This window comes from Lepisosteus oculatus, chromosome 25 (assembly GCF_040954835.1).
Source record: "Lepisosteus oculatus isolate fLepOcu1 chromosome 25, fLepOcu1.hap2, whole genome shotgun sequence".
NCBI lineage: Eukaryota > Metazoa > Chordata > Actinopteri > Semionotiformes > Lepisosteidae > Lepisosteus > Lepisosteus oculatus.
Window position 1 is genome coordinate 10429840 of NC_090720.1, and position 25373 is coordinate 10455212.

The 25373-nt window shown below is 41.4% G+C and overlaps 1 protein-coding gene across 2 annotated transcripts in view; it reads left to right on the forward strand.

Annotated features, from left to right (window-relative positions):
* pusl1 (pseudouridine synthase like 1) overlaps positions 1–25373 on the forward strand; it is a 52017-nt gene that overhangs the window by 13227 nt on the left and 13417 nt on the right. For both annotated transcript variants that reach the window (XM_015336817.2, XM_015336818.2), the window contains exons 3-5: positions 1810–1997; positions 16535–16684; positions 20785–20958. In XM_015336817.2, coding sequence (XP_015192303.2) covers positions 1810–1997; positions 16535–16684; positions 20785–20958 — 512 coding nt within the window. The remainder of the gene's footprint in view (positions 1–1809; positions 1998–16534; positions 16685–20784; positions 20959–25373) is intronic.

Sequence of the window (25373 nt, forward strand, 5' to 3'; positions counted from 1 at the left end):
AATTTGAGAAGCCTTTCATGTTTTGTAGAGCCATATTGCAGAATCTATAGTGTGTTTTGCAGTAATATATTGAAGAAGAATGAGGGTCTCTGTGTACTATTGTGCAATAAAGTGCCACGTCTTGTTATGCCCCAGGAGAGAATTTGAGAAATGTGTCACGAATATTATATTTTCCACCCCTGCCAAGTGTAGGTCTGAGCTCCGGCTCAGTGGCGAAAGCAACATTTATTAAAATCTCCGACAGTTTAGCCTGGTTTGGGAGGAACAAAATGTTTGAACCCTGACTAGCGTTTCATTTTGAAACCCTGGGCAACAGCTAGGTGTGTAGGCTAGACGCTTGGCTGAGACCTGGTGAAAATGGATCAGAACAAGCTGTTTGATAGGCAGTAAGGCTGGATAACCCTGTTTTAGAAATGTATTCAATAAATCTCAAGACAGATAAGTGTATCCAATTTTGATACCTGCTAGTAATGATACAAAATTAAAGACGCTGTTGCTTGGAAACCCCTGTCTCTTCTGGGTTCTGTTCTAACCAAACTCTGATATGTTTAGATTAAACCCAGTTTAGCTATTTGCTTGACTGTAATTATTTTTGGCTTTGACCAAGCTGGATAGGGTTAGCATTTTCAATTACCCTTTCAGCAAGTGATGAGTTTCAGAGCTCCCTTTATTTCAGAGAACTCTAAAAGAATGCCAGATTTCAGGAATTTAAGTCATTGGACCCATTCATAACTAGGAGTACTTGTTACCGCAGTGTTTAATATAGTGTAATTGTGATTCTGCATTGCATCTTGGCTATGTGGTCATCTGTTTGTTTAAGACACAATGTATTGAACAAGTTAAAGACCACTGGAATAGATTTCTCATTGCGAAATATCTTGGTGGTGGTAGACCTAAATCAAGGTTTTTTTTTGGAAATAAAGAAATAAGTTCAGTAAACAGTCATAAAGATATAATTCAATTAAAGGCTTAATAAGTTTGTGTAACTAGGAGTCTGCTCAGAATGAGAACCGTAACCTCCAACCTGTCCCAAGGACCAAGATGGAGAAAGCCCAATGCCAAGGAAGCATTTTGGACCTGCTCCTGCATTCTAATCCTCTAATACTACAGACAGCCAGTGCTCAGAGACCAGACAGATGCTGTGCAAGCGCAGTTTGGTCTCTTGAGACCCTCTGCTTCAGCTTTGTTCATTTTCGGTGACTGAAGAGAGGAACAGGCTGATGAAGACAAGAAGTCACCTGTGGTTGGAGGAGGCCGCAGTGAGATTAAGCCTGATAAAGCTCGAGCTCTTTTGAGAAGAGAAACAAGGAGTAGCAGATTTGACACGCCAAATCCCAAGGGAATTATGGGAAACGGAGCAAGGTAACCACCAATGAGTTTGGTCATTCCCTCAGCTTTGGTGCTCCAAGTCTAATTAGCATCTTTCCCTGGGCAGCTGGTGTTACAAGAGGAAACAAAATCACAGTCTGGCAGCTCAAACGATCCAGGCACGAAATGTACACTGTCTTTCCTCCAGATGCTTTGGATTGCTTACAGAACACAGAGATTCTCTTTTGCAAATATCTCTGATTCTTCCGGAAGCCAGAAAAAGGTTGGAAAATGCCAGTCCTTTCTGTTTCAGGCAGTCCCTGGTGCCGTAGTCCAGCGGGCTAGTGGATTTGGGGTAAATGAGCTCAATAACTGAGATTCAGACTGTTCAGTAGGGGTTCTCGCGAATGAAAGGGTGTTTTACTTTAGTTTGATCTAGGAAGGTGGCGGCGATGTCTTCTTTAATCCTGTGATGGTGATGTGCTTCTGCTCTGATGCCAGGATGCAGTCCGGAAACTGAACCCAGTGAATGAGGTATCGGTGTACGTGTCCAGCCGGACTGACAGTGGTGTCCACGCCCTCTGCAACACAGCCCACGTGGATATCCAGAGAAAAGAAAACAAGCCGCCTTTTTCAGAACAGATTCTGACTGAGGCCCTCAACTACCATCTGAAGCCTGAACCCATTAGGTGAGAAACTCTGTTTCTTTTCTGTAAAAATACTGGTTTCTAACAAGCCCGGTTTTTACTGTTACAAGTGTGAGGGGATAGCCAGCAAACATTCAGACGTTACTCCCTTAACATTACATATTCTAATATATTCTTATAATTACGCAAATATTGATTTCATTTAATTTTGTGATTTTAATGTTTTGTTAGTTTTTTTCCTCCCAAACAAATTTGGAATCTTGACTACTTTTCCTCTTTATAAGTCCCAGTGTAGAATGTCCAATTATTAATCTGCGTGGCTCTCTTCTACAATGTTTACGAATCTTCAATTCATACAGTTTTTTTCTTCTCTCAAATGCAATAGTTTGGGTAACTTGTGACTTTCCCATTAGTCCTCTTTGTAGATTCACAGGCTGCATGGAGCATTTAAACTGGATGGAACAGCTTCTTTGAAATAGCTGTAGCAAACGGGTTCCTGTGGGTTTTTCTGGAGTTTGCATGCTTTTTCTTTCCCGGCTTTCAACGCTTAAGGTCAGTTTCACTTAATGAAATCATCCACCATGAGCAGAAAAGAGGAAAATGACCGAGGTCTCTAAAGAAAAGGCTGTTTTCAGAAAGTATTTCTAACATTTGTTTATTTGCCCCTCAAAGTTTAATTACAAAGAAAACACATGGGACATGGGAACACAATGTAATTTCTCTTACTTTCAGACTGGCTACATCTGCCTTATTGTTGCTGTTTTCATGACTTCCAACAACTTCTTTTCTTCATGTTTCCAATTAATAGCAAATGCCAGTCTGACTAGTATACAAAAACTGGTTAGCTTATGAACTCCTCATGCATATTTTGCCAACCTTTTCCCTCAGAGTCTTTGTTCAAAGCTCATGTATTTAATTTATTTATGAAAATGCTTCCAAACGAGACCGCTAAAAGCTTTCAGGAGACGACAATGCCTGTTTTGGCAGAGCCAGCAGAGTTACAAATCAGCAAACTTGTCTCCGGGGAAACAAGTGGGGCAAAGAAATCTGAAGACCAGATTAATTAAAGATCAGACTTTTACGTCTTCTTTTAAAAACAGAACCTCAAAATAAAGCACACTTCCTCGGCTCGAGGAATGTAGACGCTCATGCTGTTCCAGTGAATGGAATTTTTGTGGCTTTGGCCCAGGGCAGGAAATACAGTAAATCCTGCATGGAAATGGACTGAATTTTGTAAGGAACAGTTCTATCCAGACCCTGTGCGGACGACACAATCCAGAATAGTGAGGAAGAAATAGGGAAAAGTCATGCAGGAACAGGGATGAACAGGGGGGGCGTGTCCATACGGTGCTGGTGATCGGGGGAGGTGTGGCCGAGGCGAACAGTCCAGAAGAAATCCAAAAGGGGGAATCCAAAAACGAAAGCAAAAGGTCCAAGGCTGGGAAATCCGTCCAAACAGGAGATTAAAATCAGGTGCCGGGTCGGGACCGGCGGGGGGAACAAGGACAGGAGCAGGAAGTTAAAAACATAACAGAGCCAGGCGCAACCAGGTCCTGGACTCGCACGATGCGGGGATCTGATGCAGAGCACAGGGTGAAGTAAGCGCCTGGCTTTTAAAGGCGAACAGAAACAAGGAACAGGTGGCAGGAATGATACAAACGAGGAAGGGCTGGAGCGCCCTTAAGAGGAGGGTGGCGATCGTGACAAATTTGAATGTGTGCTTTCTTGTTTGTGACACATACACATGGAAGGATGCTACCACTGTCTTTTTATGGTGGCCTTTCTTTAAATCTGTAATTACTTTAAGCATAAAAATATGATGAATTAATGGAATAGGTCCTTTCAATCCCTTTTTTTCAAAAAAGAATAGTCATTTGGTCATTTTTTTGTTTCTGGCACCAACAGTTGTTTAGTCACATTAGCATAACACTACCTGTCTTGTGCCAAACACAACAGAGACACCCAGTCCATGCATCAGTTCTCTGAAATGACTGAGCTCTCATTAGTAATTTCTGCTCATGCTGCAGGCTCACAGTCAGACAGTGATGTTGTTCTTGCAAATGAGGTCTAGACGTTATGTTCCCAGCCCTCCCAGCCTGCTTTTCAAGTTGAAGCCTTTATGGTTTGGGAACTGGGAGGACCAGTACATCCATCCATCTGTTTTCTAGCTGCTTCTTGCAATTCGGGGTCATGGTGGGAGCCAGAGCCTATCTCTGCCAGCAATGGATGCAAAGTACACCCAGGACAGGATGCCAGTCCATCGCAGTACACACAGACACACACACTAACACCAGGGCCAATTTTCCCAGAAGCCAAATAGCCTACCAGCATGTCTTTAGACTGTGGAAGGAAACCAGAGCACCTAGAGGAAACCCACGTGAACAAGGGGGGAACATACAAACTGCACACAGACAGCACCCCAGGTCTGGAATGGCACCCAGGGTCCCCGTGCTGTGAGGTCACAATGCTGACCACTGCTGCACCCCAGAACCATACAGTTTTTGTAAATGCTGTAGCACCACAGCACAGGTTTGTCAATATTAAATACATTATATCCATATACAATGTCATCTAAGAGAATCAAGAAATGGGAGTGATGAGTAATGACCAGTATTAATAATTAATAATAATAATAATAATAATAATAATAATAATAATAATAATAATAATAATCCTCACACTTATATAGCTCTTTTCTGGACACTCCACTCAAAGCGCTTTACAGGTAATGGGGACTCCCCTCCATCACCACCAGTGTGCAGCCCCACCTGATGTATTGAGGTTATTTAAGTGTCGGTCATTATAGTTAAAAACACTCCTCCAAATGAGCAACTTTGCTGCTGAATAGAGTGGACTTTGCTGTAGATTAAAAAATAGCATCAAAATGACTGGGCAAAGTGGAATTATACTCTCCAAAGGAGCACTAACAGCTCTGTGGAAATCTATTTCTCCTGCATCTAATCTGGATTCATTTAAAAAAAAAGTACTGACTGAAAACGTTATTGTGTGGGATTAACCCACCCCCCTCCCCACAGTGTCTACTATATCCATTTCCTCTTTAAAGCCTAAAATAGCATTTATTACTCTTCCTGCAGGAACTCTGTTGGCCAGGGCAGAGATGTTATTGAGGACTTGTCCAAGGCCTTGTTACTTTGGCATTGTTATGATTTTGTGGTACTAATGTCAGTTGCTTTTATGACAACGATCTCATCTCTGGGTCTCCTGTCATAGGCCGTACTGCCACTTGTTAGTCAGTCAGAGGACGTTGAACAATTTTGTTTAAAAAACGGAAGAGGATATGACAGAATCAAGAATTCCTCCTCTTTGTGGGAATATTGAATTTTTTGGACAGTTGCTTCCTAGAGTTCCATAGACCAAACAATGGGACATTAATGGCATTTAGCCCACATGATTTCTTTTGGAGATGAAACAGGCTTTCACCTCTGATCTGAAAGGCCTTAATGCATAAACCGAACATTAGATCTTTGCTAATTTGGTATTCCTGTTGACCATGAGGCAGCAAAAATAAATAATTTCACTTATGATCCTAATTTACATAGACAGTCTCTCTTCAGATCAGTACAAATCTCATCAGATATCAGCTGTTCAACTCAGTGAATTTAATCCCTTGAGTCCTGGTTTTGCTTCAGGCCTGGGGTGTTTTCTATGTAAATCTGCATATTTTTCACCTGGTTTCAATGTAATTTTCAAACACTTCAGTTTTCTTTTCCAAAGACATAATGGCTGATTTAACTGGGATCTTTAAATTATCCACCATTTGCATGTGCCTTCTGCATGTGTAATTGTGTGTGTCCTGTAATGGACACAACATCCCCTCTCAGTTGTATCATGCCTTGTTTCCAGGTGAGGAAAGGCTTACTGACTTACTGTGGAAAGAAATAGAGGACTGAGAATAACTAAAGGGATAACTAAAGAAATATGCAAAAGAAAAGCTATGCCAAACAATGCAGATGTTAAAATGCAGCAGGCTTAAAAGATAATAGCAGGGCAATGCAAAAAGTCACATTTGATATTATCTGCAACTATTAAAATAAAATTGCTTACCGGATATGGTTTACATTTAATTACATTTTTTAAACAAAACATTAAAGACCGTTGGGGGGGCTTTCAAAGTGCTGTCTCATATAGAGCTTCGGTTCAGCAAGGAAATATCTCAAGACTGCTGTATGTCTGTTAACTTCCCATATGCTGGAAATATGCCTTTCCCCACTCTTGCACTGGAGACGCCTGGGGTTGCCGGCACCTTGGATAGGGCCTGTAAATGTATAGATCTGTTTCACCGAGTGCTGCCAGACAGCAGCCTGGAAGATATACCCCTCACAGAAGAGCTGCAGCGTGCAAGCTGCCACCCTGAAAATGACTGTGGTGGACTTCAGGCTATGATGTGACCCCATGAAAAGACAAGGCCAAGGCTGTCCCTTATGTAACGAACAGTTCTTTCCGGACCCTATGCGGACGACACAATCCGAAGAAGTGGGAAACACTAGGAAAAGGTCATGCAGGGATACGGGGCTGAAAACAGGAGGGCGTGTCCAAAGTGCGCTGGTGCACGGGGAAGGTGTGGCCGAGGCAAACAATCCAAAAGTAATCCATAGAGGAAATCCAAAAACACAAGAATAAGTCCATAGCCAGGTGATCCATCCAAACTAGGAATTAAAACCATGAACCGGGTCGGAACCGGCGAACAAGGAACAGGAACAGAGATTAAAACCTTAACGGGACCAGGCGCTTCCAGGTCCCGGACTCGCACGGTGCGGAAACCAGATGCAGAGCCAGGATGAGCGTCAGCGCCTGGCTTTTAAGGTGGGCTGGGAAAAGGGGTCAGGTGCACAGAATTAAGTCTAAAGTGAAAGGGCTGGAGCACCCTTAAGGAGGGGGGACTATAGTCGTGACACCTTAAACCACTGTGCAATGTTTTATGTTGTGGAATCCTATTTCTTGCACTTCACGAGGAATGACAGCAGCCGAAAGTTTGGGAGAAGTCAGAATCGTTTATTGGGATGTGGAGATTTGGGGTAACCCGCTTGGCTGAGGGCCAACCTCCCGGCCGTTGGACGGGGAGGATAGGACTCCCATGCGACCAATTGGGCAGCTGCAAAGGTGGAGAGGGGGTGGAGGAGGGATGCAGAAAACGAACGAGGAAGAGGAGAGGGTGATGTTTGATATATATGGAGACCGGTGGCTTACGTCAGGATTAGTGGGAATCGCAGCAGCTGTGTCGAATGAGCTCGGCTGCTTTCATTCCTCCTGAACTTTCATTAAAAACTTTTAATTTTTTTACATTTTTTTTAAATTTTAAAAATTTTAAAGGAATGTGAGTAAGGTAAGAAAGGAGAGGAGGACATGGGGCACATCTAGTTTGTTATGTTGCTAGTATATCAATGATCTTAGACTTGCATCTATCCTTTCCTTGAGGAATGCACATACTGTACTGTAGTCAGCTGCAGCTTTGTCTAGGACGATGGTTTTTCACTCTCCTTTGAAAAGACGCCTCTCCTGTTTTCTGCCTTGAATGCTTCTAAATCTTGATTTCACTTTTGTCCCTGTGCTGCTGTAAGGAGGAGAGGTTTCAAGGAGCCAACATGGTCAGTACCTGAAGCTGAAAGCTTAACGGAGGCGATCCGGTCTCATGCACTGCGGTCTTTGCATGATCACAGAGAAATGAAGATTCACTGAACAGAGATAGAAAGAAAATGTCAGCAGGAAATATTGATAGAGCCCGGCTTTAATTATACCCAGGACATGGAGATTGACGCTGCTGCTCTTTTAAAAAAACAAACAAAAACTAAAACTAAAACTAAAACAGCAGACTAACAGAAATGCCCAATCAATGGGTGAAAAGTCAGAATGCTGATTTCTCTAGACTTTCCCTCTATAACATTTTACAAAGAGTGAACTAGCAAAAAACCGAGGTTGACCTCTTGCTAACCTCAGCTGTCTCCCCTTCTCCCTTGATGGGCTAAAGCTGAGGTTCCTACACAAACCTCATCTCCTTGGCTCCCCTCTCTGACTCCTCCAACGGCCCTGAACAAATGTCACTTGTCTCGCCCTTATCTTATCACTGATCAATATAGGTAGGACCTATTCCGATCACCGCTGAGATCCAACTTGGGATCCAGGTCTCTTCCATTCAAGTTCAAGTTTATTGTCATTATACATTATACTTATACATAAATGTCCTGTATAGATGGGAGGGCAACCCCAGTGATGGACTGGGCAGTTTTCACCACCCGCTGTGGGGCTTTGCGGTCAGCAGTACTGCAGTTGCCACACCACACTGTGATGCAGCCTGTCAGTGTGCGTTCTGTAGTGCATCTGTAAAAGGTAGTGAGGATCTGGGGACCCTCACTGCCTCACTGCACTGGCTTTAAAGAAAGTGTTGGAAACAAACTCCGAGTTGAGAAAAGAGCCTCATGCACCTCTTACACAAGCGCTATTCCGTCAGATGAAATTAGAATCCCCAGACCTAGACGAGCACCCCCCTCCTCCACCACCACTGCTTACAACCCTAACCCACCCTCATTTCTTCTTTTTCTTTCTTCTGAAGAGATCAAAGGCCTTTTTTCCCCCCCAAGAATAAAGAACGTTTTTGGAGGAGGTTGAGTCAGCAGTCAGAATTCCTAATAAGATAGACTGAGCAGTGAATCACGCTCCCAAAAGCTCTGAGCACTGAGTCCCCCAAAGATTCTGGAATGCACAGACTCATGCTAAGTAGAACGCTGCAGTAAATTTGGGAAATAAAGCCTCTCTTGCCACCTCTGCTGTCTTGCAAATGTTTACTTCAGAAAGTGAGATTTGCACCTCATTCTGATTCGCCTCCTTCCCATTACACCACATTCTCATTCTGCTGCGTTAAGGTTAGTTAAACTGTCTCAGCTTTTCCGGGATGAGTAGGTTTTACTGGTGATTCACAAGAGTTTATTTGAAAGCCAGAGCACATAACGTAGTAAAAATTTTAAGTTCCGAGGGAGAAAAGTGACATTCACCTATCTTTCCAATTTGACTTATTTTTCCAGTTAGTTCATTCTCAGAAACCCACTCTTTCCTGGTAAGAGTGAGGCCTACCTTGTCTTAACTCTAACGCGAGCCACATCTCAACACAGGGGTGCCCTGGCACACAAGGACAATCGAGTGCCTTTATCAACTCTTTCAGAATAGAATTGCAGGTGCATTCACATATGTTTTTGATTTGATTTATTAACTCACTTATCAGGATTTCAAGTGATCAGGACTTGTCTGTGAAAAGCTCAGAGCTCCGAAAGTGCTCTTGTAGGCAAGTTTTGTCAATATACTGTATATCTTTATAGGATGATTTTAATGAGACATCCTCGACAGGTGTAGCTTTTTCATCTTTTATAATCTGACACCACCTATTATATAGCACAGTGGGCAAGAGGTTAGAGGTATTGGTTAGAGAGGGGACCAGCAACAGTATTTGAGCTCTAAAGGAACAAGTAAAGATCAATTTTACACCTGAGGATGCTATCCCTGGCCAAAACGTTCAATTTTGTATCTTTTTTTAACTTTTCAACATGGAAATGAGCTCGACTGGTTTGAACTATTGCAAATGTTGTTTCGTAGACCTGCAGACCTTCTTCCGAGTTGTTGAAAATGGCACAGAACCCCTTCCACCAAAAACAGCTAAAAGAAAGTTCGAAAAATAAATGAAAAATAGTTCAGACCTTTGTTCGTTTATTACGATCTTTAAGAACTTCAGAGTCTACTGGTTTTCATTTCATCTAAATTCTTAATTAATTAGGAACTTAATTGTTTAACTCTTGTTTGTTCTAAGGGGGTATTAACCCTTGTAGGTACTGTTCACAATGTTGCACTTGGTATTTATTGTGTACGGCACTCCACCAATATGTACATTCTCATCTCAGTTTTCACTGGAATTGCAAGAGTCTAGAGTCAAGACAATGCTGTTACTGCCGAGGGTAGGACCGTCCTGAAACAACGTAATTAAAAAAAGCACTGTAGGTGTGCGTGAGGCCTGAGTGAGACTTGAGCTTTTCCTAAAGCAATAATTCCCCCCCAAAAATGAGCAGATGCAGTGCTCTGGACATTGGCAGAGAGCGAGACACGTCCAAGCTGGAAAACAAATCCGTCTGTTTAAATTTCCTTTCTGGATGTGATATCAGTGGACTTTTCTACGTGGCACCTTCTGAAAAGCCAGATGGGAACTTCACATCTTCAGAGACGCTGCGGCTGTGTAGCACGAGCTGCCAGCTCGGATTTCGACTCCAGCGAGTGCGTTTTCAGGGCAGAAGCCCCTCACCGCCATTGTGTCGCAGGGCCTGGGGAGGGTGACCTACATCTGCTTCCCACTGTCATCTGTTGAAGTGCCCTGATGAATTGCAGCGTCAGTTTGAGCTCGTAGAAAAAGCTTACTCAGCTTGTGCGCAGGTGAAGGAACTGACTGAGATAAACTGCGCCATTGCAAAGGTTCTGGCAAGGTTTCACTAACCACACATTACCGTTCTACATGTGTTTATATAGTGCTCGCCTGAGCTTTAACTGAGCTCTGTCTGCTGAAGCCTTTGTTCATCCTGGAACTGTGGTGTAGGAGGTGGGGAAGCTACCGTACCTGTTGATCCACCAGGTGGGTGTCATTAAGGTTTCGGGGCCAACAAACTGTTCACTAAAGTTTTGTGTAAAGAGCAAAGCCACCCAGCACAATGTGGCATAGATAGAAAACAGGAGTAGATTCATTATTTAACTCTGCCCTCTGAAAACCTACCCTCAGATTGAAATAGTTATAATATTAGTAAGTTACATGGTATTTGCTTTGTTGACCTTTTTTTGCGGGGCATTTTATAGAGAAATTAAAGTTGTCTTAATTCAGGGTTAGATTTTTATGACACATTATGGATGGAAAACAACTGATTTTGTTTACCAGAAAAGCCGCGCAGAAAACAGTTCTGAATATCCTGTTTTAAATGGTGGTGCTAATTGTTGACCTTGTCTTGCTGGATATCGGAGACATCGACAAGTGCATTTCGAGTATTTGATAAACAATACCCCATGAATAGTCTTGTGTTTCTTTTAAAGACAAGTGTGAATTATTTTTAAATCTGTGAAGGTGCCAGCTGAGTCACTGTTTGTATTAATAGCTTGAAAATGAGTTCATCTCCAGCTGTTAATCCCTCTTAAATAATCTTAAATAACTGTTTAAGAATGTTAATGCAAGGACCCAGAGATTCCTGTGTTCCTTGACAATTGCATGGGAAATGGGGGAAAAATATATTTCTTTGCTCACAGGTAGAAATAGGTGCCACATGTACTTGGAAACATCTGTCTTGTTTATACCATTTTTGTGCTACAAGTGTATAGGCTCCATAATTACAGGGAACTGATAAAAGACTTTAATGTTGTTGTTCACATAAAGAGATCTGTTAATGTAAATTAATCTTTAAGCATGATAAGTTGATATTGTAACTTTTTTTTTGTTGTGAGTTTGCATGAGAGTGCCACAGTGTTTTTCAAATTCACAAAAAATTCACTACATTTTCTTTGTTGTTTCAGTTGCATGTGTTCGCAACTCATACTGAGCATACTGATCACAACTCCAGTACCGAAAGGACAAAACACATGAAACACGTGAATGATCAGTATGACAAATTTCAAGGAGAGTGTGTTCAGATTAGGATCGTTAACGTTCATTTTAAAAATGTGCAAAAAGGAGAACAAAATGTATAAAAATCTCCATTCATTTCCTAATTATTTTATCCAATACAGGGGGGCCAGAGTGTATCCTGGTAAGCAACAGCAAGACAGGATACACCCTGGACAGAATGCCAGTCCTTCGGAGGGCACACACAGACACAAAAACACACACACTCTCACGAGAGCCAGTTTTCCCAGAAGCCAAATTACCTACCAGTATGTATTTGGACTGTGAGAGGACATTGAACACAAACACAAGGAGAACATACAAACCCCACACAGACAGTACCCCAGGTCAGGGAATTGAACCCAGGACCCCAGCACTGTGAAACAGCAATGCTGACCACTGCATCATCTCGCCACTCCATTAAAACGTCAGAGCTGGTCTTTTAAATGTTAAAAAGGACTTGAAATGTCACAGTGCCAATTTGTGATCCAGCAACATCAATTCAATATAACACATCAGTTCAGCATTGTTCATCAAACAAAACTGCAGAGGTAATGCTGGAAGATGTGTCGTCATATCATACATTAGTTAAAATGACATCAGACTGTCTGGGCTGCTATCAGTTATGTCCTTTTTTAAGAAGCAGTATTGCATATTGCTGTATCTCAGTAAGAGATAAGTCGCTTTAAAGCTTGTGAATTTCAAATGAAGGGGAGCTTAATGTAATAAAAAGATGCTTAGACACCCTAATTAGCAACAATAGAGCTGTAAAATTTTGAACAAGACAGCTAAAGCACCTGCTAGACGTTCTTATTGTGCAAAAATTAATTAGGTAGTTTTAAGTTATAATTATGATGTGCATAATTATAACTGCAGTTATAGCTGTCAACACACAAAGGTGAAAAACATTCATTAATCTATTCTCGCTTAAGTAGACGTGTTGAACTCGTTGTCCTGGCTAAATTCCAGGACTTTATCTGACCTCAGTAAATTTCCCCTTTAATTTGGCTGGTGAAGTAGGTTCTTAAATTTCCACCTGAGCTGCCATGTTCTGGGGCCACTGACCTACAGGTATCATACCTGCTGATTTTTAAACTACATTATTATTGTAATTAATTTTCCTATCGTCATTAGCATTTAGATAAGTGCTACACCTGAGTGGTTGATGATCTGAATCCCCTCTTATCTGTAAAGAGCTTTTGCATCCTTTGAAATTAAGTACTTATACTGTAATAATATCTCATATTTGTACCCCATACTGTAGGAGGAGCTGTCCTTCAGGTGAGGTATTAAAATGAAATTGATTCACTATCTGAATCACCGAGAAGCATCAGGGAAGCCAGATATAAATCCAGAGTGGAATCTAGCCAGGACATGGGGGACAATACCTCTTTTGTCACAAACAGTGCCATGGGATCTTAAATGACCAAACAATGAGAGCTCACCCCATTTCCTGATCTGCTGTTTTGTGGGGCTGCTGGTTTGAAATTAAACAATAGTAAACAATATTCTCTGAATGAATGGCTTAATAACTCTTGATCTGAGCCAAGGTTAGGTACTGCATGTATATCATTGCCAAGGAAAAAGGTAATTAGTTTATGCAAATTATTCATATTTAAAGATAACAGATGGATGTATTCTTATTTTAGCAACTTTTAGAACAAAAACACCTAATGGTAGAAATACTTTCATGCTTTTAAATAAAGATGGAGCAGAACAAAATAATTAAATCTCTACTGACATCTTTTAAGGTGTTCTATTTATGTTGGTGTTACAGTAAGGTCATGATATTAACCCTTTCTAAAAAAAAACACCCAAGTGAATTCCTGAGTTTTAAGAATCAACACGCAGAGGCAGATTAAAGAAATGGCCACTTTTAGTATTGAACAGAGGAGATTATAAAAAGACTGTAAAGGAACAGTTCTTTCCAGACCCTATGAGGACAACACAATCCGGGATGGAGTGAGGAAACACTAGGAAAAAGTCATGCAGGAATACGGGGATGAAAACAGGGGGGAGTGTCCAAAGTGCGCAGCTGTCCAGGAGCAAAGTTCAAAGCCGGGGAGTCCATCCCCAGGAACAGGGGATAAAACCTTAACAGGACCAGGCGCTTCCAGGTCCCGGACTCTCACGATACGGAGTTCAGATGCAGAGCCCGGATTAACGTCAGCGCCTGGCTTTTAAGGTGGACTGGGAACAGGGGACAGGTGCACATAATCAGGTCCGAAGTGAAAGGGCCGGAGCACCCTTAAGGGGGAGGGACTACAGTCATGACAAGGACTCTCCGTATGAATTCAAAATCATCAAAGGTATTGACAAACTCAAACCAATAGACTTAGAAAAGGCAGGCTGCATGAGACCTCTCATCAATAAGCAATCATGCTGGAGGGACTGACTTCTGTTGGTTTCATCCTGTCTTATCTGCATAAGCTCTTCAAAAATTAAGGTGAAATTGATACTGTGTTAATCCTTCCTTCTGCACATCAGGAACTCTTAATAAAACATCTCGAAACACATTAGAATCTTATTAAAAAGCCATACCCTTGGATCTGCATTGGTGCTAATCTTCTTAGCATAAGCCCAATTACTTAAGGTGCTTCATAAAGATATCTAAAGCTCTTTAATCCTAAAGACAGCTTAGAAATAGGGTAGAAGGTGCATTTAAAAGTTTTTTAGTGACTTTACAGTCACGTGCATTTCAAGTGTAACATTATTGTGTTTCACAGAGGAGCTGTGAGACACGGGCGCTGAAAATCTTTTCCAAGTACTCATATTTTATGAACAACAAATTGGAAGTGGTATAATTTAAAACATGTTTAAAGAATGTTTTATCCTAGTACTAGAGCAAACAGGAAAACAAGCTAGAACTCGATCTGTCAGAGAAGTGACTTTTGAGTTGTTTTGTTTTTTGATGTCATTTTTGGGTCTCGGAAAATGTCAACTTTACATATCACATGGAGCGATTTATAATGGTTGTCATTTGAACAATTAAAGTTGTCAGTCTGCTGTATTTAGTCACACAATTATTTAAAACCCAAAACTTTTCATCAGAAGAATATATAAACATGTTTTAGACACTGTGGATGTCATGAACATCAACAATCTACTGAGATCCTTCACTTGGTTTTTACTATTAAAACAACATTGTAATTTGTGTATCTTAGCATTAGTGAGTAGAACCTGTTTTTGTAATTTCTCTTAAAATCTTCAAACTCTTCACAACAGCTCCAGGTATACTCCACAAGATAGCCAGTATGACATACTGTCGTAGGTAATCTGTCATCCATCAGATCTAATTTGTCAGACAACTCCTTGTCAGGTGTTCCTACTCATTAACATCATCATCTCTAGGCCTCCATGATACAAGCTAAAAGGTCACTTTTTATATGACAAAATCAAAACTTTCAAGGTTAATTGCTGGCTTAGAAAAGTTAAAACCATTTGAGTAATCAGAATTGCGTTTTTGCATGAATAAAGGAAAATGTGTAGAACTATGCTTGAGATCTTTGCACAGCCATGGATGAATGTATGTTTATGTAAGGCATTGTGGCTCAGGATCTGCGCCTGTGGCCAAAAGGTTGCCAGTTCAAATCCGCAGCCGGCAGAGGAATCCTCCTCCGTTGGGCCCCTGAGCAAGGCCCTTCACCCCAGCTGCTCCAGGGGCGCTGTATAAATGGCTGACCCTGCGCTTTGGCCCCAAGCTTTTCTCCCTGTCTGTGTCTCATGGAGAGCAAGCTGGGGTATGTGAAAAGACAAATTCCTTATGCAAGAAATTGTATAGGGCCAATAAAGTGATCTTACAGTGCCATTGTACTTAACCACAGGAAACTGTACCACTTTCCTAGTAGGTCTTATGTTACTCAATCAGGAAAGGCAGTGCTGGGTGAGCCTACAGTATAGTCCAGAGGTTTCTGTGTAGGATCAGGGCTGCTGGCAGGTTTTAACCAAGTTAAAATGGTTTGCCAGGATTTCCACAGCTCTCCACATCAATGAACTGGCTGAGCTACAAAAAGCATGTGGTCTGTCTGATCCGTGACAGGGCACACACAAAAGACACAGACACGCACGCACTCACACCAGCGCCAATTCTCCTAGAAGCCAGTTAATCTACCAGCATGTCTGCACTGTGGGAGGAAACATTATCTGTATCAGAGAGCTCCAACCTTCTGGAGAGACCCAACCCAGTTATTCTTATAGGTCACCACATATTATCTGTTACATGCTTATAAAAAATGATCAATGTTTGAGTGAAGGGAACATTGCTCTTTGAGAATTTTTGTTCTAAATAATCTCTTAATGACATTAGAGACCTCCACCTGTTTAATTGCTGATAGTTAACTTGTTTTGAGACTTTAGAAATTGATTATTTAAAAGCTACATATAAAATCTGGACTGGGGTTGGAGACCCTCACACCTGAAGAAGGCTCCACGGCCGAAATGTTGTGTTCTCTTTCTTCTTTTTTTCAGCGTGGAATCAACCTATTTCTTGTTCCTTTGCAGCCTAAGCATGCTGACGCAGCTACCCACCTGAATTCCTATTGTTAATAAATGTTAAATGTTAATCTCTATTTAAGACCCTGCACTTGTTTCAATTTAAAATGAAGCTGCTGAATAACGCTGCTACTTTTATCGTTAATTAATTGAGCATTAAGCATTAATGAAATTATAGAAAGGTGTTTCAGAATCCCATTCAAAAGCTACTTTCTCAAAGTTGAAAAGCTACCCCTAGATCTTACACTTCGGAAATAAAAGACGTGCAGTCAGGGTGGAATCTGTCTGAACAGGTGAGCTTGCAGTTGGTGCTCCAAAGCTGACATAGAGAAACAAAAGGCTCAAGACTCAGACATTGATGATATATTCAAGATCCCATGCACTCAGCTTCACTTTAGACTCTGTGTACATTTCAACGTGAGACAGAATTAAAACCTTTTTTCCTCTTTTCCAGCATTATGAAGTCCTCCATAGTACCTCCGCTGTTTCATGCCCGGTTCAATGCTAAGTCAAGGACGTACATCTACCGATTGGTGACGGGGCTCAGAAATTCCTCCCAGCTGCCCGTGTTTGAGAAAGACCTCGGCTGGCTGGTGCAAGAAGAGTAAGTTTGGCGATCGTCTCTCCTTCCAGACTCCGTGCCCTGATATCTCTGTCAATATACACCCACCTGGTGTGTGAAAACAGCTGGGGGTGGAATCCGAATATATTCTAATTAACATGACAAAACTGCAAAGAAGGTTCCTAAAAATATATAACTTTTAACAGTTTCCCACCGATTCCGAAGCAGACCACAGCACCACTGACTACAGCACCACCCTGAAATTTCGTGAGGTGAAACCTATGTCGAATTATAAATGTTACATAACAATTAAGAATTAACTGTAATCTATTGCGCAATATAGTTTATTTTTGAACAATTAGGGGTAAGTATTGCACCTACTGATCAGTACAAAACATTCCTGGATCTGTTCATGTAAATGAATCTGAGATTAATGAGAACTGAGACCTGTGGTGAGGGTAAAGGTCTATTGAAAATGCAATATAGCAGAGTAATGCTTCTTGTTCTTGGACAATCAAATAACATTGAAAACACAAATGGAGTAATGATGTCAATATGACTGGGACATGTGGATTCACAGGTGTGATGCCACATTTAAACAAGTAAAGAGAGATTTGCTTGCTGTTGTGTCTTAAAGTCTACAACAAGAACTATGAAAATATTAACATGCCATTCAGGTGACACATACAGTAACCATGTTCGTGGTCTAGATCTAGCAAGATAACATCTGTATGTGCGAGAATATCTGTGCAGTATTTCACTGCAATCCAATAAATTGATACGTTGAACTGTGAAACACAAACCCCAGAGCACAGGTGGAAACTATGTGGAAGTGCACTTAAAACTGAAAACAGGAGGCACCTCTTTACACAAATGGTAGTAGGGGTATGGATCAAGGTACCCAGCCATATTGTTGAAACTGATGCTCTGGCTTCATTCAAGTAGCAGCTTCATGAGATCCTGGGATCAATTAAGAACTAACTACCATATGGGCTGGTTGGGCCAAATAGCTTTCTCTTGTTTGCAGCCTCTCTTAAGTTCTTACAAACAAGTTTATGATGTGATACGATAGCACTTTACTGTCTGAGTTCTCAGACGTTTGTTGTGCGTCCAGCAAGTTTGAGTTATTAGAGAACAATCAGGTGCAAGGCAGCTCTTTTTTGTTAATCTTTTTGTGCCGATTTGAAAAATAAAATCCCATTGACAGGAGATCTGCAGATGTTAATCATTTTTTTATTCTCCTGCTTCATTTCTGGAAAAAGTAGGGCAGGAGAAGCTGCAGGCTTTTCCAGCTGCCTGGTGTCATCCACCCACTCCCTCCCTCTCCTGCTCCCCAGCAGGCCCTTGCTTAGCATTACTGCGCAGTATTACGTCTTTTTTCACAGTTGTGTAACTGTACTGAAAGTAGCCGATGCATATCAGGTGTAACCCTGATTTGTTTTGATAGAGTGGCGATAACACACCGCAGCAAGAAATTGTGATTAGAGAAGAATCCCGTAGCTATCCTGATCTATAGCTGCTTGTCAGACAGTACATAAGATCCAAGCTGAAAACTGTTCCAAAACTTTAAAACAGCAGGAAAGTGAAGGTTATGCCTATATGATTGCTTACTTGCAGCATATTCTTTCATAGAAAGGCCAATTTACTCTCCTAAAAACTCCACTTTTGCTGTTCAACAGTATTATTCAATAGCCTTATGTTTTAGTATTGCCCTGTGTGGTCTCTTTGCTTTTTATTTTCTCTACACTTTGAAACGTGGTTTGTGTTGTGTTTTGCTTTTTCTGGGCTGAAGTGATCAGTTAAAAGTCCTCTGCAAGTATCTTATTTACAGTTACAGGAAGGGGTTAATGTAATTCAAGAGCATAAGAAAACGTAACAATGAAAAGAAGTCATTCGACCTTTAAGTGCTCATCATATTCCTATAAAAACCCAGTATAAAGTCCCCCGCCTACACAATGTGTCCACAACAAAAGTGTTAGGTTTGGTGCAAAATTGACTTTTAACAATGTTTCATTGATTTCTCAACATTGTAATTTGAAGTTAATTTGATACTACTGTTGCAATCAATCTTATTTCCTTTTAGATATTTTTTCTGATACTGAAAATATCACATTCTTTTATTCCATCCTCAAAGCCCATATCCATATGACCTGCAGTGGGTCTTGTTGCTCTTCAAAAATGTTGGTCTATGGCTTCATTCATTCATGCATTCATTACACTGGAGACCAGAACTCTATGCCATACTCCTGAAGTGGTCTAAATAATGTATTGTACACTTTCTACCTTGATCTTTCACCTTGATCTACATTCTGTACTTCATACTATGCACCTAAGCATTTTGTTTGTTTATGATTGTTACTGTGTGTTTCCTAAGTACTGGGAGCAGTTCTTTAATTCTGTTCCTCAAGTCGTTGTCCCACTGTGGACTTGCATATCTCATAAATTAACAGTGCCTTAGATAAAGGGATGAAGGTATAAGCCCCGTGTGATAATTGTAACCAAGCAGGCTGGAAGTGAGCATAGTGAAAGCCCTTTGAGCCATGAAGACATTTTGACTTACTCCATTACTCCTTTGGGCTGTTCACTGTCTTAAAAGTCGTCATATGTCGCTTCTAGGAAGTACATCAGCTCTTCAGTTGGAACTAACATGTTGACAACCAACATGTTGACAGGAAATGTTTTTCACCATCAGGGAGGAAATGTTTTGATGAAATATCACAAAATGGTGGCAAGTTAAAAACACTTTACCTTTAAATATATCAATCTAAAAGAACTATTTCAGCAGTAAACATAGGAGCTTGTTGAGTATGTTTAAGATGATTGATTCCATAATCCTATTCAGCTCTGCTTCTAGGACAATCCCTGGGATTCACTGTCAACAACAGAGCTGGGTGGAACTGCACATGACTGTGCACGAGGAAGAGACTCTTTTTTTAGTCCTGAATACGCCTCTTAATCTTCTCTTTATGACCTCTCTTCACTGTCCTTCCTGAATCACTCATTTAGGCTGACTTTGTAAATACCATTCGGGGTTTTGAATACCTGAATTCAAGTTTAATCTCCTCTGATTAGAATTGATCAGATTCAGCTGTTTTAATCTGTCTGTGTAATATCCCTTTCAGACCTCAAATCTGGATGCTCATATTTGAAACTCTTTCTAGGGCCATGTCCCTTTTTGTCACTTGGTGATCAAAATGAACAACAGAATGAAACGTGACAGAGGAAGACTTGAAGACCAACACATTAATGTCACTAGAGATTAATGACATTGATGTCCTTCACTGAAGTACTGCATCACCCCAGTCCCCACCATATCTCAAGCTCTAACAAGGCTCCCTACGTTACTCAAAAAGTGACCGCCAGCAAGAAAAAAGACCACCTGCCTGGAATTAAGAGAACTTAAAAGTGGTGACATCTTTTATTCCGATTATCGTTATGATCATAGATCTTTGTCCAAGGAGACTTACATCTGAGCCCATTCTAAAACCTGAAAAGTGAACAGTATGGACATGTATTCAAGTTCAGTGGCACACACAAATGAAATTCCCTCATACAATGGTTTAACCCTGTCATACCCAAGCTTAGATTTTCTTCATCGGTGATATGAAAAAGGGTCAACAGCCAAAATGTTGTGTTTCTTCTTTCTGCTCAGTGTGGAATTCACATGTACTTGTTCCTCCTTATTATCCATCCATACATTTCTTAACTGCTTTATCCAAAACAGTGTAGCGGGGGAACTTGAGCTTATCCCAGTCAGCAATGGGGACAAGGCCGGATGCACCTCGGTCGTGATGCCAGTACATCTCAGGGTACACACACACAAACTCACACACGCACAGCAGGGACGATTTGCCCAGAAGCCGATGAACCCACCAGCATGTCTGTGGACTGTGGGAGAAAACTGAGCGCCTGGAGGAAACCCATATGAGAAGAACATGCAAACTCCACACAGACAGCACCCCAGATCTGGAATTGAACCCAGGGCCCCAGCGCTGCAAGGCAGCAATTCTATACATGCCCCACCCTACCTCCCTTCCTTATTTTTATAAGTTGTTTATTTATTATTTTAAGGAAATCTGAGAATCTAACTGTAAGAATTCTGCTTGCTCTGATTCTCCATTATTGCGCTTCTCCTCTTACAGCCAACTGAATGTGGAGGCCATGCAGGAAGCTGCCAGGCTTTTCCTGGGGACACACAACTTCAGCACGTTCCGGGCCCTCAACTCCGAGACGCCCTACAAATCGCCCGTGAAGACAATGCTCCTGGCAGACATCACGCCTGGGTACAGTTACTTTGCACAGCATCACTTAAACAGGTGGGCAGGGCGGCACTTGATAGTGGAAAGAAAACCTTCCGAAAGTCCAAAATATAGGGTCTCTCCTTTTGTTTAAAAGCTGAGTGTTGTGATCAGGGCTGCAGTTCAATTGGTATAAACATGTCTTCTTTAAAGGGAGACTTAATGCCAGCTGATTTTCTGAGCACGTCCAGACCGTTTGCCTGATGGATAAAGAAAGTCTGTGAGCTTTGGTGCCAAGGAATGAGATCTCCATAATAACACAATATATATTCCTTATACTTTTTAAAAAAAGGTAACATGCAGAATGCAGCAGTGAGTTTAATTCAAGTTAGCTTGCAACACACAGTGTGGGGTGTGTAGTATTCAAGTTGTCCGTAGATGGCTTCCTCTTTATCGGTGAACTGCTTGGAATACAAATCCTGGAAAAAGCAGGACATCTCATCTTTAATTCAGAAATGCAAGACCTGGTCAGGTGGTTTTCATGTTTCACATGATTTGCAGTTTTGAGAAATATCTGACAGTTAAAAGACATTTAAATGAGATGATGCAGATAAATCCCTTTATATAGCATCTCGTTTCAAAGTTTAGAAAACACGGCTTAAGAAGGGGTTCTCCATTAGGCACTGACTACACACAGACTGACTGGGATGATGTTAAAGCTTTGATACCCAGTGGCTAGCAGGATAAAAATTAAATTCCTCCTTTTTTCCTTAAGATTTTCCTCCTTTGGATTTTCCTCCTGTTTCTATACTGTACATTCAGTTCACTCTTCTATAATCTACCTTGTGAAGCACCATATGTCACAGTTCTACAGCTATGCAAATGGGAAACGGTGTTCTTCTGACACCTGGTGGGAGTTTCTCTGGCTGACAGAGAGATTAGCACAGCGTGCGATGCTTTCACACGTACTGTAAGTAATACACAATGTCAGCATGCACACTTCTCAGGTTGGACAGCATTGATTTTGCTGAGATCTTTATCCAAGGCGTCTTATATTCAGCACAGTAACTGGACTGAAACAAATGCAGTGCAGTAGTTACATACTGTAAATACATACATATTGTAACTACAACTGTAGCAGCTATATCACCCTGCAACTCACAACTGGCAGCCCCGCTGAAGCTCAGCAGGTGTGAGCCTGGCCAGTACCTGAATGGGAGACCGCCTGCGAAAAACTAAGGTTGCTGCTGGAAGAGGTGTTAGTGGCACCAGTAGGAGGTGCTCACCCTGTGGTCTGTGTAAATTCTAATGCTCCAGTATAGTGACGGGATATTATCTGTAAAAAGGTGCTGTCCTTTGAATGCGATGTAAAACAGGTCCTGACTCTCTGTGGTCACTAAAAATCCCAGGGAGTTTCTTGAAAAAACAGTAAGGGTGTCAGCCTTAGTGTCCTGGCCTTTAATAGGCATGGCCTCCTAATAATCTTCATCTGTTCTCCTCCCAGCTGAGAGCTGGTGTGTGGGGAGTGTACTGGTGCACTATGGCTGCCCTTGCAGCATCCAGGTGGGGCTGCACACTGGTGGGGGAGGGGAGTCCCCATTACCTGTAAAGCGCTTTGAATGGAGTGTCCAGAAAAGTGCTATAAAAGTGTTAAATTTTCATTGTTTAAAATAATTATTATTATTGTTATTAAGAATCATATAAAAGAACAAACAGCAGTCTGAAAAGGTGGTCCTTGAGGAGCTCTTTAAGCAGTGGTTAGAGGTCTTATAGTCCTGGTGTGCCCAGGTATCTGCCTCTTCTGCAGGTGCAGAAGTGAAGATTCAATGGTGGTGGAGCAGTTCTATAGCTTATTCTGCAGATCTGTCACCTGTTCTGCTTTTTCAGGATTGTGTTCACTGATTACACAAAGGATGATCCACCTAGTGCTGATTGCCAGGTTACAATCCTTCTATTGGGAGTTCAGATGGCACCATAATCCCTGAGCTCTTTCAAAAACAAATGATTAAACTAGATGTTCACCGGTGATGTGATAAACAGCGTCTCCCTTTGCACACAGGGACCTATAGTATGTTTTAAATTGACATTAGCAGCTCCTCCAGACCCACAAGGCTGAATGACTGAAATTCATTTACAAAGCTCTAAAGCCTACAAAATGAGTCAAACTAAAACAACAAAAACTGCTTCACGCCAGGAGAAAGCAGCCAATTGAAACCATTTTTGTTAGTTTCGGGAATAGTTTCTGTGGATAACCCAGGAAAGTAGAAGCGAATGATCATTTTTATTTTCCGAAATGTCACTATTTGACATTTGTGGCACCACTCCAAATGAAGCCACCTCAGGGATTAAACTCTACACCACACAAAACAAATTGTGCTGCTTTATGGTTGTTACAGCATCGAAGGAAGCTCCTGAATATGAACAGGTGACAGTGGGTTAGAGGGAAGAGGGTTTTATGTGTGACTGTGCTTAGCGTATAGAGGGCGTTCTGCTAATTCAATTGCCCACCTGGCTGTTTCTCAACGAGGGTCTTTGTAGTCTTTCGAAAACTGTCTTGCTGAAGTTGCTGGTTAGCAACATTAAACCGTAATTTTGCCAAACCTGCAAAGCAGGAAACGGGAAAAATCTGAAACTGAATAGAGGGGTGTTGCATGGTGTTCTTCATGAAGTGTTAAAAAGACCGTTGAAGTCAGAGGGTCCACCTATAAAATCATACTCTTGAAGTGTTTATACAGTGTGATCCACACCACACCCATTCCTTATGAGGATGTAATGGATATGTAAATTGTAAATGACTGTATTATAAATACCAGGGTTGTGCATACAATAGTTGCAGCAATTTTGGTATAGATATTGCAAAAACAGACAATAGTGTGATACCATTAGCTCTCTGCTTATGGCTGTCTGACTTTACAGATGTGGTGCTAGATAGTGTACCAAACTGGGACTGGTTGCGCTTAGTGGGTATCGCTGTATAAACAGTCTCATAAATTAGTAATCTCACGATATTGAAAAGTTATGGGGGTGGGTGTTGGAAACATGTCCTTTTCCATTTTCTGATGATCTTTATCTAGTCTGGATTTCCCCTTCAGCAAATCCCAAAACACATTTTTCAGCCAGTCAACAAAACAATCCTCTTCCTCAGTTCTTTCTGTACTCATCAACACACTCCTTGTCCGATGCTAAGCCAGAAGAACATGAAGGTTACAAATGGCGAATTTGGAAAATGCTGTTCACTGAGTGCGCACTTCAGCCCCATCGAGCCCTGCCGTGCAGCCTCCTTGCCCATCACCTATTGTATGTTATTCCTGAATATGGTATTTACCACATCTTCTCATCTCATAGCTCATTGATTTCCCTACGTCTGTGACTGAGCCCAGTCCAATTCTAGAGACAACTGCAATCTCCAGAACACTTCCCTTCCAGACTGATCCCCTTTCTTCATGGGGAACTCCTCAACACAGAAGCTGCCTGTTGCCTGTTGCCTGTTGCCTGTTGCCTGTTGCCTGTTGCCTGTTGCCTGTTGCCTGTTGCCTGTTGCCTGTTGCCTGTTGCCTGTTGCCTGTTGCCTGTTGCCTGTTGCCTGTTGCCTGTTGCCTGTTGAGACACACAGTGACTCTCTGCCTCTGGACTGCTCTCTTTTATGAGCTTCTTGATTGAGTAGAGGTGTGGCTAATTCCACAGTGAGCCTGTCCACAGCACTCTTCCCTCATGTGGAATGCCTTCCTTTCATTCACAGCCCAGGTGTGTCTAATTCTGCAGCTTTTTCTAGTTGCTCAGTGGGCATCTTGGCCTGGATTTTGAGCCAAGATGGTGGTTTACTAAGTGGAGTACCTCTTTTATTGCAGCGTTTGCAAAGATAGAACTTTTAAAAGCTGAAAAGAAGAACATAACAACAACTATTATTATTATTATTATTGGCATTACAGTAGATGCTGTGCTCTGAAACTGGAATTAATATAATTAATGTTGAAAGGTTTATGTTTCTGCTGTGATCATTACCTCCAAACTTTGTAAAAGCCCCTGATGAACCTTGATTTTCTGTTTTGTTTAATCTTGCTTCTTTACAGTAGTTCATTATTCTGTCTCTTGGCATCCAGTCCAATATTTATTTTCCCCATAGACCTGTTCTTCTTGCTCCATATCTGGAGCATTGCCATTTTAGTCTTTTTTCTTGCTTGTACAGTGATGTCACACACGTTTTTACTGGTGTTCTAACTCATGCAAGATTATTTCTGTCTCATTGTAGTCTAAACATATTAGTCCTATGCTTCTTTGGTTCATCTAGAATTCTTTTACAGATACAAATACCATTTTTGTTTTCATACTCTAATTTGCTCTTTCATATGTTAATACAGCCAACCCACATTAATTGAAATGTTACCTTTTGTGGCACAAAACCTCCTTTTCTTGTGGATAATGGCTAAATCTACTAACAAAATATTTGTACCTATTTTATGGAAAACTGGTTGCAAACAAGTCAGAATTAATGG